The sequence below is a fragment of the Sorex araneus genome, chromosome 8 (genome assembly GCF_027595985.1).
Source record: "Sorex araneus isolate mSorAra2 chromosome 8, mSorAra2.pri, whole genome shotgun sequence".
In the NCBI taxonomy this organism is placed as follows: Eukaryota; Metazoa; Chordata; class Mammalia; order Eulipotyphla; family Soricidae; genus Sorex; species Sorex araneus.
The window spans coordinates 23,324,565-23,338,542 of record NC_073309.1 but is presented as its reverse complement, the minus strand read 5'-3'; the positions used below and the strand labels follow the sequence as shown (position 1 = coordinate 23,338,542).

General features: G+C 55.7%; 1 protein-coding gene across 4 annotated transcripts in view; it reads left to right on the top strand.

Moving 5' to 3' along the window:
* Nucleotides 1–13,978, top strand: part of NUP93 (nucleoporin 93) — a 107,102-nt gene that overhangs the window by 80,708 nt on the left and 12,416 nt on the right. For all 4 annotated transcript variants that reach the window (XM_004600652.2, XM_055146096.1, XM_055146097.1 and 1 more), the window contains 5 exons: nt 464–538; nt 3,230–3,319; nt 5,622–5,761; nt 11,252–11,384; nt 12,642–12,799. In XM_004600652.2, coding sequence (XP_004600709.2) covers nt 464–538; nt 3,230–3,319; nt 5,622–5,761; nt 11,252–11,384; nt 12,642–12,799 — 596 coding nt within the window. The remainder of the gene's footprint in view (nt 1–463; nt 539–3,229; nt 3,320–5,621; nt 5,762–11,251; nt 11,385–12,641; nt 12,800–13,978) is intronic.

Below are 13,978 nucleotides of genomic sequence, written 5' to 3'. Positions count from 1 at the left end.
AGACTCTTACCAGCTGCCACTGCAGCGTGCAGCCCCTGGCTTGGGCGTGTCTGCAGGCCAGTGTGAGCCCCTGAGCGCCAGCCCTGTGGCCAGTGGCCGTGACTGATGGCGATTGGAAGCCCACGTGGAAAAACGATGTCCTCACTGGTGTGGGGACATGGAGAGGGAAGGTGGGGAAGGGGGCTTGAGACCGAGGCTGGGTGCTGGAGAAGATGGAAGTTTCCAGGGGCTGGAGGATGGCCAGCCCCCTGATGTTTTCGAGTTACCTGGGTCCTGTGCTGCTCCCTGCCTAGATGTTCATAGCGAAGATTGCCACATTCTTGAATCCCGGAAAAGTCCTTGTGGTGGGGCTGCCTGCCTGGAGGATAGACCCCACAGCTCTGTGCGGGGGGCGGGGGTCTGTGCCCTTGTCCTGCGCGCCCAAATGCTGTTTTTCACCAGCTTCAACTGTGTGTTTCTGCAGCCCAGCTACATCAGCGATGTGGGACCCCCCGGCCGCAGCTCTCTGGACAGCATCGAGATGGCCTACGCCCGGCAGGTAAGCGTGAGCCCTGGGAGCCCTCCGAGGAGTGACGAGGACTCGGGGTGAAGGTCACACCTGGGAGACTTTCAGAAGCCTAGTTAATATTTCACCGCCTGGGTCACTGGAAGATTCTAGCACCCTGGTCATAGAATGGTTCAGAGTTGATGTGGGCGAAATGAAGTCTGCCCTACATGCTGACCCGGGCATTTTGTTTTGCATTTGGCAGTAGCCCATGTACAGTAAAGCCTTGAGTAGCTGCACTGCTTAGTGGAGGGGGTTCTGTATTAACTGAATTACCTGGGGCTGGTCGTTTTAGCAGAATTCCGACTTTGCCCTCTTGTTGAGAGAAATTTTCTAAATAGTTTTCTGCCCTGCTTGGCCTGGTGCACTGAGCACGGTTTAACATTGCTGCCCAGGAGAAGCTCTAGCCTTTGGGCACCGTGCGGAAGGCCGGTGTGAGCCCGCGTGCAGGGGGAGGCGTTGGACAGGACCCATCCGGAGAATGTCACTCGCCCAGAGTCACTCCGAGTGAGGCGGTACAGGCCGCCTCTGTGTTTCTTGTGTTCTGCCTGAAAGTAGAAAGAAGGGAAAACAGTTTGGGTTTTTTGTTTTGTTTTGCTTTAGGGGCCACACCCAGCAGTGCTCAAGACGTACTCCTGGCTCTGTGCTCAGGGAGCCATACGGGGTGCTGGGGATTGAGCCCAGGTTGGCCGCGTGCAAGGCAAGCACTTTATCCACTGTTCTTCTCTCCGATCCCCTTGTTTTGGCGGGGGTTCTTGACTTGAGGATCAGTAGGCTTCTGCCCTCTGGGCCGTCCTGCACCAGCAGTGGCCAAGGACTTCTGCTCCACGTGACTGGCTGCCCGGTGTGGGCCACTGGGAGCCGTTAGACCCTCCCCCTCCCACTTACTTAGCAAATGGAGCTTGGCACTGAGCTTCCTGGGAGGCTGAAGGCGTCGTCAGAAACCCCTCTTGGAACCTGGGGGAACTTTCATGAGAACTTTTCTTTGTGGGGTGCGGGCCGGGGGCCACATCCAGGGGTACTCAGGGCTCGGTGCCCGGGACTCACTCCTGCTGGGACCTGGGGGGCCCCAGGCAGTGCCCGGGGTTGAACCGGGCCTGGCTAGAAAAGCGCCCGCCCTGCTGTACTGTCCGTAGCCTGCCCCGCAGCGGTGCTTTAAAGCCCGTCCCCTTGAGTGCCTCATGGACACTGCGGACCCCGCCTCTAGGACCCCACCTCCCAGCTCCTGCAGGCTCACAGCCAGGCTCTTGCCTCTTGCCTTCTTTTAGATAGCCACTCCCCCCTCCCCCCACCCCCGCCCCACGACTGCATCCACACCCTTTGTGTTTAACTTCATTTTGTTACTCCATTCCATCCTTTGCTACAAGCTATAAGCTTCCAAGTATAAAAATTGTCTGCGCTCTGTGAAATCTGTAGAGGTTCATGAAATGAGTGTTTCCTATACATACTCAGGGCACTATCAAGCCCCGCCCCTGTCTGTCTGTCTGACTGCCCTCTGGGGTGGACAGTGTGTCTCCATAGCCCCGTTGGTCACGGTACCTCTCCAAGGGAGGGCCCTCGGAGTGCCCTAAGGTGTGTGCATGGACACCACCTTACATTCACAAACCTGTCGTACCTCCCCGCCCTTGGCCTCGCCACTTTTAACAGGAGGGGCACTAAGTAGCCTCCGGGGCTGCTGGCCGATGGAGTGATCCAGATCTGTATCTGCAGTGGGGCCTGGCCACTGTATCGGGCAGTGCTCCGGGGCGGCTCCCTGCTTGGGGTTTGCATCGGCAGTGCTCAGGGGCACTGTGCATTGTCGGGGCCTAACGGGCCGTCCTGCGAAGATACGCCCTGGGGTATCCTGACTGACCCCCGAGCACTGCCCCGTGGCTCAGAGACCAGATGCATGGGAAGCCAGGAAGGCTGGGCAGGGCTGCTGCTCCCCTGTCGCCGCCGCCTGGCTTCATCTCTGGCAGCGCAAGAACCACAGACACAGTGGAATCTAGCTCGCTTCTGTTGTGTCAGTTCTTAAAGACGGTCCCGGTCGCCTTTTGGCATTTGGGCTAAGGTCAGGTGTATGTATGTTCCTGTCCGTTCCGTACCTGATAGCAGCCTCCAAGGGCAGTCTATGCAGTGGATTTCTGGAGCAGGGACTCGACTGCCTTGCTCTCCTCTGTCCGGTCCACACGTCAGCCTGATAACGCAGCTACCCCCTCAGGGAATAAAACTGGAGTGTGGGGCTGGGATCTGGCTCAGTGGCAGAGCCGCTGCCTTGCATGTGAGGCCCTGGCTCCATCCCTGGCCCTGCAGGCAAATAAATCATCTAGCCCAGGATAATAACTATGGGGTGCTTTTGTTGTTGTTTCCAAATACTTGAACTGCCTCATAGGTTCCTTTTCTTGCAACAATGTTCTGTTTCCCCAAAGAACAGAAACTTCCCGGGAGAAGCGGGTTCTCCCAGCATGCAGCCATGTTCTAGCGCTTGTGGGAACCCGGGCTCCTGGGAATCGCATGGGGCCGTTCCCTGCACCCTCTCCCCGCCCGGTCCTATATCACATGGGCCGGTGCTGCTGGCACAAGCGCAGGAGGGAGACTGGCCGGGGCCTGAGCCGTGGGGGCCGGTCAGCGAGCTCGCCAGCCTCAGGACCTGCCGCAGGGGCACAGGCAGAGGTGGGGCGTTGACACTGCCTTTCCTCGTTTCAGATCTACATCTATAACGAGAAGATCGTCAGCGGGCACCTGCAGCCCAGCCTCGTGGACCTCTGTGCTTCAGTGGCTGAGCTGGACGATAAGGTAGTGTCCGCAGCCAGCCCGGGCAGAGACCCAGGGCCTGTGCCGGGAGGGGGGGGTAGGCGGGGGGTAGGGGGGTGGGGGGAGCTGCCCGCTGCCTTGGACGCGTGCTGAAGATGTCCCGCTCTGTCTGTGGATAGAGTGCCCGCAGTCTGAGCCTGCATGGTGTGGCACAGTTTTGTTGATGAGGATGTGCATGTGTGTACACGTGAACAGCTCGATGCGTCTCAGAAAGCCCGGCCAGCACCGCACAAGAGTTCTCGGTATCTGCTCTGAATTCGGCCAGGCCCGAGGCTCCCCCAGTTGCCCCCTTTGGCGAGCTCTGTAACTGGAGCTGAACCAGAAATGCTTTGCCTCCGTCCCACCAGCAGTTCTTGCTTCTCTCCAAGACCAGAGGCCAGGCATGAGGTCTCCATGCCTTTGTATAGTTGAGTCTGTGGGGGGAACCTCAGGTGCATCGCCGACACTGCGGGCTGCCATGTGGGCCTCTGAAGCACCCACACCTGGAGCCACGGCCCCCTCCTCGCCGCCGCCGGCCTGCCCGGCTGGATTGAAGGATGATGGGTTGCCAAGCTTCTGTGGATGTCTGAAGAATTTTTTTTTTCTTTTTGGGTCACACCTGGCAATGCTCAGGGGTTGCTCCTGGCCCTGCACTCAGGAATCACCCCTGGCAGTGCTCAGGGGACCATATGGGATGCTGGGAATCGAACCCAGGTCAGCCGCATGTAAGGCAAACGCCCTACCCACCGTGCTATCGCTCCAGCCCCTGAAGAATGTTTTTGCAGTCTTAAGCTCAAGCTGGACCTGAATTCTGTATTCTTTGCAGATGTTGTCAAAGCTACATCTTTGGATTTTGTTGTAAGATTTTTCTTTTTCCACTTAACGCTGGTAGTAGTTGGCAAATAGTGGTTGCTTTGGCATACTTTTAAACCGTGTTGTTTGGGCTTGATCATTACATAATAAATTTTAATAGAGTAATAACATGCTAAACTGCTACAAAATTTGTTGTAAGGGTATAAGCATTTTGTTAATAAATGCTATGTTTATAAATCACTGTCACTGTCATCCCATTGCTCATCAATTAAAAAAAAAAAGGAATTGTGAAGAGGATGTGATTTTCACACCCAAGGACTTTGAACTTGACTTAAGTCATTCTGTGGGGGAGGCGGGGGTCTCCCAAGCAGTGTTCAGGAGACCTTGGGGCACTCGGCGCTCCCAGTGACTTTCAGCCCGCTGGACTGGCAGGTGTGTGCCAGGGCCCACAGGTGTGGTGCCGCAGTGCCGGATCCCACTGCCTCTGAGATTACATCTCAGGGACCCCCAGGCCACACCTGGCTGTGCTCAGAGAACCAAGGGTAGCTGCACCCAGCCATGGGCCTGAGTCCTGCGCAGTCCTTCCGGCCCCTCCAAAGTGGGGCCTTCACGGGCCACCTTTGTATATTACAGCTCCACTCCTCTCTGGCCCCCTCCGCTCTTTTTCCCTGGCCAGTTTGCTCCCGGGGGGAGGGAGGAGGTAACAGGCTGAAGTGTGGCTGGATGTGTCGCAGGAGCCCCGAGGAGGGCGCCCAGAGGACAGGAGGCCCGGCGCTGGCATTCGGGCACACTTCCTGTGTCTCCGAAAAATGCAGCCAACTTGGATATTTCTGAATACTGAAACACGAGGCCAGGCATAGGCGCCAGGTGGGAAAATTGCCTTGGTCAGGACTGTTCTAAGAACCTCGAGCCTTCGGGGCGCAGGGTTTTGAGGCGAGGCTGCAGCCAGGTGGGCTCTGGGGAAAGGGAGCCCCGGCCGTCTTGCGGTGCCCGGGGAGGAAGCCCGCTCCTGCCTGAGGGCCGGCAGGGCGCGAGTGGGGAGGAGAATGGGAGGCCCCGAAGCCCGCAGCATGGGCAAGACCAGTGGCCCCCGCAGAGTCCCTGGGTGCACAGGGCCCACGTGATCTGGGTGAGGCTCTTACTTTAAGCCTCAGGAACGCCAGGGCCTGCAGGGTCTGAGGAGCTCCCCGACTCTGAACTCCTGACGCTTTGGGGATTCCAGGGTCTCAGTGTTCTTGTTCCTCCCGTGTGGTCTTACTCTGCCAGTGGTCACGTCAAGCCTGGAATAGTACTTCTTCCCAAAACCAACTCCGAACGGGGTGCCCCTTGCCGCAGGGAACCTCGGCAGCTGGCGGCCCTGAGGCCCACCTCCCCGGAGGACCCTGCACTCTGCCCCTTCCCTTCCCTCCTGCGTCTGCGCTCAGAGTTGTCTGAGCAGCCGGATCCTGCCCAGCCTCGCCCTGTGGTCATTTGCCGTCTCCCTTGCCCGCAGAACATCTCTGACATGTGGACCATGGTCAAGCAGATGACAGACATCCTGCTGACCCCGGCAACGGACGCCGTGAAGAGCCGCAGCAGCGTGGAGGTGCGCATGGATTTCGTCCGGCAGGCCCTGGGCTACCTGGAGCAGAGGTGAGGCACTGCTCCTGTCGAGCGATGCCGGGTCACTGGGACCATGTGACCCTGTTTCTAGAGACGCTTCACTTTCGGCGGTGCCTGCTCTCATAGAGTGTCATGGTCCGTGGGGGCAGCGGTCGACTAGCTCTTTCTTTCCAGCCCTCTCTTCCCTGAGGCCGTGTTACCTTAGGTGCTTTAATTGATTCTGTCCCCCCATGGGGCTCCACCCCTAGGTGCTTTGATTCTCTCAGTGTCTTGAGTTCTCTACTCGGTATCAGCACCTTCGAGCTTTGGGCAGGTCCCTTCACCCTGGGTGTTTTTTCTCTCCGTTCACCTGAGCCCGTGAGTTCAGATCCTGCCCAGCCACCGGTGCCTGACGGTCCTGCGTTTCTCGGCCACCTCCTCACTGTGGGGAGTGAGTGAGTGGGTCTCTGGAGGCTTGCAGCTGAGGCCCTCCCCGTGTGCCCTCGTCAGGCTGCTCCTTTCAGCGCCGAGCTGGCCAGCAGCTCTCAGGGGTGGACACCAGAGCCTCTCTCAGAGCCAGGGCGCCGGGCCTCTCCCTGCTGGCTGCGGTCGAGAGCGCTGAGTGGACGTGCCGGGCGGATGGGCGCCCTTTGCCCCCGCGCCTCTGCAGCCGCCAGCGGGCTTCCCGCCTGGGCGCCCTTTCTCAGCAGAGTGACGCCTCGCCCGGAGCCTCGGCCCCGCCTGTGGCTGCCCGGGCTGAGCAGAGGACAGCCTCCCTGCCGCGGGTGAGCTCATGGGGCAGCAGCTGCTCCAGCACCGCCGGGCCCGATTAAACTTGCTCATCTCCATTCCTTGTTAAGAATAATTTGGAGTCCAAGTGGCTCTTTCATTTCAGGCATAAGCACTAGAGAGGTTATAAGATATTTCATTGGGTTTTAGCTGTCACTGTGACTGTCATCCCATTGCTCATCGATTTGCTCGAGCAGGCGCCAGTTATGTCTCCATTCGTCCTAGCCCTGAGATTTTAGCAGCCTCTCTTTGCTTGTCCTTCCCAATGGTGCCGCATTGGAGGCTCTTTCAGGGTCAGGGGAATGAGACCCATCATTGTTACTGGTTTTGGCATATGAATACGCCACGGGGAGCTTGCCAGCTTGTAGTGTATGTTTGGGGCCTGTTGATCGTTAGCCATGAAGAGCCGAATGTATATATAAATGGGCTTATTCCTTGGCATTGCTGCTTTACCTGGTTTACCAGGCTGTACTCACTGTTTTTGTTTTGCTTTTTGAGTCACACCCGGTGATGCTCAGGGGTTACTCCTGGCTCTGCACTCAGGAATTACTCCTGGCAGTGCTCAGGGGACCGTATGGGATGCTGGGGTTCGAACCCGGATTGGCCGCATGGAAGGTAAATGCCCTACCCGCTGTGCTGTCGCTCCAGCCCCTACTCATTGTTTTTGTATCTGCTAAGGCATCTCGTACTATTATTTTTATTCCATTTTTCAGAAATTTTTCCATTCATTTCTTCAGCAGAGCTCAACCATATGGGAGTTTCCTCTCTACAAGTACTATAACCTTATTTATAAGATGCTATCTATATTATTTTTATATATAAAATATTTCAGCTATAGAAATAACCAGTCCCAAACGATTTTTTTTTTTGAGTATGAGACTGAAAATGAAAGCTTGACCTATGGGCCCCTGTCACACTCCAGATTAGAAGTGTGTTTCTCAGCCGGGGGTGAGTTAGGTTGCTGCTTCTGTGTGGGACCTAGCCAGCGCCTTAATGTCAGTCACAGGAGACCCAGGTAGGCACAGCGTCCACTCGTCCAGGCTGCTGCAGCACGCCGGTCTCTTTCCAGCCTCTGCTTCCGAGCACTGCCAGGGAGGGAGGTCTTACTAATGTGGCCGTGTCAGCTCTGTTTGTTTGGGGTATTGAGGCCGGAGTTCACTGGGGCTCAGATGCAGGCCCTCACCCGTGCTAAAAGCAGGGGTTGCACCCCTGAGCCTGAGCTACTTCCCAAGCCTTTGTCAGTATTTTTCTGTGATTGTGGCAGATTCCAGTGACTGGCATTTGGGGGTTTTCCTCTCTGTGCTTCCTTGAGTGTGGGACATCCCTGTGCACGTGACATGCCTGGCTTTTATAAGCGCACTCTCTCCCTTATTTTGACCAAGATGCACAGTTAGAAATTTCTTTTATTAACCCCACGCTTGGATATGAGTGAATTCATTTCATCTTAGTGTAGAAACATTTTTAAACCACCGTAGAGGCCTTTAAGAAGCATGCTAGAAGTATAGAGAAAATGAAAAATTAATTTGCAGTCCCCGTGTGCCCGTGATTCAGCAGGTATAATCAGTGGGAACTGAAACCATGGTGTGATGGAGAGTTAGGGAACAGAACTGCCACCTGACCGCCAGGTTTATCCTGATTACAGAGTAATCACTGTTACGGGGTGAGGCTCCAGGGCACGAGTGACCACACGTAGTGGGGAAGTGGCCTGTCCTGACAGTGCCGAGGAGTGGGGCAGGGGACTTGGCATCACGACCCAAAGGCAGAGCCCCGCGCACCATGACCCTGGATGTTAAAAAACATCCTCCACAATCAAAAGCCCTAGTCTGAAAGCCTGACAATAAGAATCCCAAAAGTATACCTCTGGGAAAAAAAGTAGTAAAATAAAAATCTTAAGACAATTGTTTACGTGACAGAACATCTTTACGTCAGGACACCTATGAGGAGAAACATCTGGGGGTGCAGATGTACAGCCGCACACTCCCCGTCCCCTAAGGCGGGGTTGGCACTCCTGCCCACGTGGACAGTGCTTAGTCCCAAAGGCAGCCGCGTCCTTTGTGCAGTCATGTTTACAGCAACCAGCAGCAGCAATCCACAAAATGAATTTGAACTCCCTGAAAAGTCTGACATCGTTTGCAGCTCCAGGGTTGGAAATGCCGTGACGGTGGAATACGCAACACACATAGTGAACCATTAAGAAAATAAAAATGTGCTGACAATTTAAGATCATGACAACACAAAACAAAAACACTGAAGAACGCAAACTGCCCCTGCATGGGAAAGTGTCCCCTATTCTAGCGACAAGTCTGGGCAGCTACGCGGAGGTGGCCCCCAAAGCTGGCCGGCGTCCATGGCCACAAACTTGACCTCCAGGTCCTGCGCCGTGGGAGCAGCTGCTCTCCTTTCAGAAAGACCACTGGGCCTGGCTTTGCCTGGAGGCGCTGACACTCGTCCCGACTTGGCACTGCTCCTCTCGGCATCCTTGCGCGATGCGCCCTGGCACGAGCAGTCCCTGGTGCAGGCACGTCTCCCGTGCCATGCGTCTCCGTTGCGTGGGTACATGAGCACCCTCTGTTGCACGCTCTCGCAGGCAGACGACACACTTGGCAAAGCCGTCGTGGTGGTGGAGCAGCAGGGCTGCTGCGAGCTTGTCCTCTCGTCCTCCTGTGCACGTGGTTCTCTGCACACCAGTCGGTGACTTTCCTGTTGGCAGACGCAGCGGTAGTTAGTTCATCAGGAGCTCCTGGGATCTCCTCGGCTGGAAGGAGTGTGCATGCAGGCAAATGCTCGAGTGCTTCCCTGGCGCTTTCCTCCTTGCCGTGTCACGTGGCTGGCCCGTTCGTTTGAATTTCCCACCCTGAGCCTTGGACTTCCCGGCAGAAACCAAACTCTCTTGTTAATCCCAGGAAGTTCACTTGTAGGGGCCTTGATCGCACCTAATGCCAAATCTGTCCTTGTCGGGGCTTCAGTTGAACTCATCTTCTTCAGGGAAGTTCACCAGATCTTCAGATAAGCATTTACAAAGCGCTCACCTTTCCCGCTACTAACCCATTGATAAGAGCAGCTGCAGTGTAGGACCGTTTGATCCAACAGGAATATGAGTTGTGTGTAGAGATTTAAAACAAACAAAGCAGCCGCACAGTTGTGAGCGTGCTACGATCCATTGTTCAAAGTGAAGCCTGTCCCAGGTTTCCTGTTTCAGTTAGTGGCGGGTGTAAGTCTCTTCAGGAAAGTCAAACCCTGGCCCAGAGTAAGTCACCACTTACTGTGTTTCTGCAGCACAAGGGGGACCCTCCACCTCAGCATGGGTCTCTGGTTCCTAAGTCCCCGTTTCAAAGGTAATCCAGCAGATTCTGAAGAATCATTTTTAGGATTTTGATCTTTCAGGATTGAGTCTTTGAGATCGAGATTGTCACTGGAGTGGGGGGGACGGAGAGCGTCAGCCTGTTCTTTGGCAGCGTCAGATGTGTGGGGATCTTGAGTTGCACCTGGTGGCTGTGTGTATGGCTCATGTTTGAGCTCATGATCTACACACCCAGGTCCCAGCTGCAGTCTCCAGCCCTTCCCCCCCACCCAATTTGAACCTCATCCAGATCACGAGGAGAAACTATCCATTTGCAGAACATTCTGCCGCTGGTCTGGAGTCTTTTCAAAAGGCCGCTGTCTGGAATCACCCTAGATTAGAACAGCTGACCAGCATTTCCCTGACTGCATCTGGGTTTTATTTTATTTTGTTGGTTCTGGGGCCATACCCAGTTGGGTTTGCATTTTACTCCTGTGTTCAGTTTTCACTCCTAGCGGTGCTCAAGGGCTTGAACTGAGGTCAGCTGCAATGCAGAGCAAGCACCTACCCTCTGTACTTGGCCAGGGATCCTGGGTTTTAATACACACAAAGTGTAAAGGGTACTTGCTTCAGAAATTGAGTCTTGGTTTATTTTTAGATAACAGTATATTAGTGTTAAATTTCTTGGCATCATAATTGAGAGTTAGGGAGAATTTTTAAGTTCTAGGGAAATACATGGTCAAGTCCCTGATTTCTTCATTTCTATAGCACATATTAAAACAGTGAGGAAAGGACGGGAGAGAATGTACAGCAGGTAAGGTGCTTGCCTTGCACACGGCCAACCTTGGTCCAATAACCAGCACCAGATATGGTTCCCCGAGCACCGCCGGGTGTGGCCCCTAAACAAAACAAAAGAAACCAAAATGGTTCAGAGAAAAAAGGATGTGAGTGTGTGTACCAAAGTATGTGTTGTGTGCATGTGTATATACATGCATATTTATGTATTCACGCATTTGTGTGTTTCCTTACATATACAGAGCAGAGAAATTTCACATAATGTTACCTGGTGACTCTAAGTGTAGGGCATGTGAGTGTTCATTGAACTGTTCTTTTAATTTTTGTAAGTTCGTTTTTTTTTTTTTTCCAAAATAAAAAAATTTCAAAAGAACCCACTGCAACATTGGACTGAGATCTGGAGCGGTTGTTCTTTCACACACTAAGCCCTGAGTGCTTGTGAAGTCTGCAGTTATGTTGCTCCGGGCATTCTTTGGAGTGTCTCAGGGATGGGGAGGAGAGATCCCCACTGTGGTTCGGGGCCCCTGAATGAACGATGCAGTTAGCTTCCTTCAGCGTGCTCCGTTTCCTCTTCTCGGGCGGATTTCCCCGGGTCCTGCCGCGGAGGCCAGCGTCTCCTAGACACTTGAGATCTGTATTTTCACCCTTCCTTACTTGTCCCGTTTGCATTTTTCTAGTTACAAGAACTACACCCTCGTGACCGTCTTCGGCAATTTGCATCAGGCGCAGCTGGGTGGCGTGCCTGGCACCTACCAGTTGGTCCGAAGCTTCCTGAACATCAAGCTTCCTGCTCCCTTGCCCGGACTTCAGGTACTGCCGGCTTTCTCTGTGTCCCGCCTCCGCAGACCAAGCTCTGTGGTAGATGTCTTTCATCAAAACGAAGTTATGTGTAAACAGTTGCCGTGCTGGGGCCAGCCAGCACGATAGTACAGTGGGGGAGGTGGCGGGGAGGCATTTGCCTTGCATGCAGCCAGCTCGGGTTCCATCCCTGGCATCCTATATGGTCCCCCGAGCACCCCCGGGAGTAGTTCCTGAGTGCAGAGCCAGGGATAACCCCTGAGCATCTCAGGGTGTGACCCAAAACAAACCAAAAAACAAAAAAAGAAACCCCAAAAAACCTTCTGTGTTGAGAGGAGACCAGGAAGGGGGCCAAGGAGAGAAAGTGGGGGAGCCCAGGTGATTGAGGTGGCTGTTTGGTGCAGGGTGGGGGCGAGGCAGGACGGATGACAGCCCCAGGGCCTGGGTGTGTTTGAGAACAGCCCGGATAGGCTTGCGAGCAGAGTCTCCAACATCTGGGAGAGCGGAGTTGGGGTTGTCCCAGGATTGGCTTGGCCTCTCCTCAGCTCACGGCCGATGGGGATTCTTGTCTCACAGTCCGTTCACCGTGCACAAAGCATCCCCTGGAGCCTTGCAGAGGGCGCTGAAGAACGATTGGCACCCGCCAGGCTGTGTGGGAGGGGGAGTGGGCAAGCTGGCATGTTGGGGTGTGGCCGGCAGAGCACTGTGGCCGCAGGTAGCAGGACAGTGGCATGATCAGATCTGGGTGTCAGGAAAAGTCCCCTGGGGAAGGTGGAGGGCGACCAGGACATCGTCTGAGGTGGCCTCTCTCGAGCTGGGGGCTGACCAGGGCTCCCTGCACAGACCGAGGACGGGGCCCGTTGGGGGGTAAGTGAGCTCTGGGAGACTAAGAACGGCTGCCTCCCCCGTGCCCAGCGCCCAGCAGTGCCCGAAGCAGATCTCAGTAAGGGGTGGAGTGGTGGGAGTCCCCCATTGGTCCTGGTGCAGGAGCGTCCCTCTGAGCATCAGTGGGCTTCTCCGAAGAAACAAACCACAGGCTTCTGTGGAGACTCAAGCCAGGCCACCAGCTTGTGTGAGCACATTGCGTGTCCCCTGGACCCCCTTTCACTTCTGAGCCGAGAAGAGGGGTCCTGCGCTCCCCCCGGCCCCCGACGGCCACTGCAGTGACTGACTCACCCCAGGAGCCGGCTGAGCTGGCGGGCGGCACCGCTGAGAGCCGTGGCCTGGCGCTGCTGCTCACCCCTTACCCGAGCCGCTCTCCTCTCTCAGGACGGAGAGGTGGAAGGCCACCCCGTGTGGGCGCTGATCTACTACTGCATGCGCTGTGGAGACCTGCTCGCTGCCTCTCAGGTGGTCAACCGAGCCCAGCACCAGCTGGGCGAGTTCAAGACCTGGTTCCAGGAGTACATGAACAGCAAGGACCGCAGGTACGGTGGCCACTCGGCAGCTGCCCGGAAGCCACGGGCACCTCGAGGACGGTGTGTGCGCCCCTCCCCTGCATGGCTCCCGATCGGGAAAGCAGGACGCGTAGGAAGAGGTCGGAGCAGGGTGACGGTCAGCCGCCAAGCAGGTTCCGAGAGAGCCCCCTCTGTCTGGCGCGTCTGAGTCTGGGGACTCTGTGTCCAGTCCGGGAGGAGCGGTGGCCGGAAGCGTGAAGTCACGTACCCCGTGCGCCCGAGCTCACTCAGGTGCTGCAGAAAACGAGGCTGTGCCCTGTTCTCACGGGAGCCTCATGAGCCGTCAGGCGTGGCCCCTGGAGAGAGCTGAGGGAGAGCCATCCTCTGGGCTGGCCAGCGGGAGCCCGGCTAGGTCAGACACCAGGGTACACCGACCGTGGAAACGGCTTCATCACCTGACACACACCGACGCACAGCGGGTGCTCACACGCGGAGTGGTTGGCGCTCTCAGGGATGAAAACTGCCGCTCTAGCTTCCGCCTAGATATTTACCGGTTGCTCTGGGGTTCTGGTCCGGTCATCGGCCTGGCTCTCCTGCTCTGCTCTGATCATGATGTTCGATTCATTGCCTGTTGGTTCATCCCTGCCCAGCTCCCAGAATGGGCCTCCCGGGCCTGTGCCTAGTTTCCCGCTTCTGCCCCTAAGGGCCCCCTCGGCCCCCTTCCTTGCTGACGCTTGTGCTTTGCTCTTTACCCCAGTATCGACTGTTGGAGTGCGCTTCTTGGCCTCAGGGCTAGAGTCAGAAGTTAATGACCTTGAAACGTGATGATTGAAACCAGTCACTTAGTTTTGTATGAAGACACTATAAGGGGCTGGAGTGATAGCACAGCAGGTAGGGCGTTTGCCTTGCACGCAGCCGACCTGGGTTCGATTCCCAGCGTCCCATATAGTCCCCTGAGTACCACCAGGGGTAATTTCTGAGTGCAGAGCCAGGAGTGACCCCTGTGCATCGCCAGGTGTGACCCAAAAAGGAAAAAAGAAAAAAGACACTATAAAACATTAGTTTTCCTCTGCATCTTGTTAATAAAATTGAACTTAAATTACTAGTTAGCCAGTTCCCATGTGTATGCCTGTAGGAGGAAGGAGTGGTGGTGCCCCCCCCACAACTGTCCCTGTGGGGAGCTGGGGTACTTCCTGGCGGCCCCAGGTG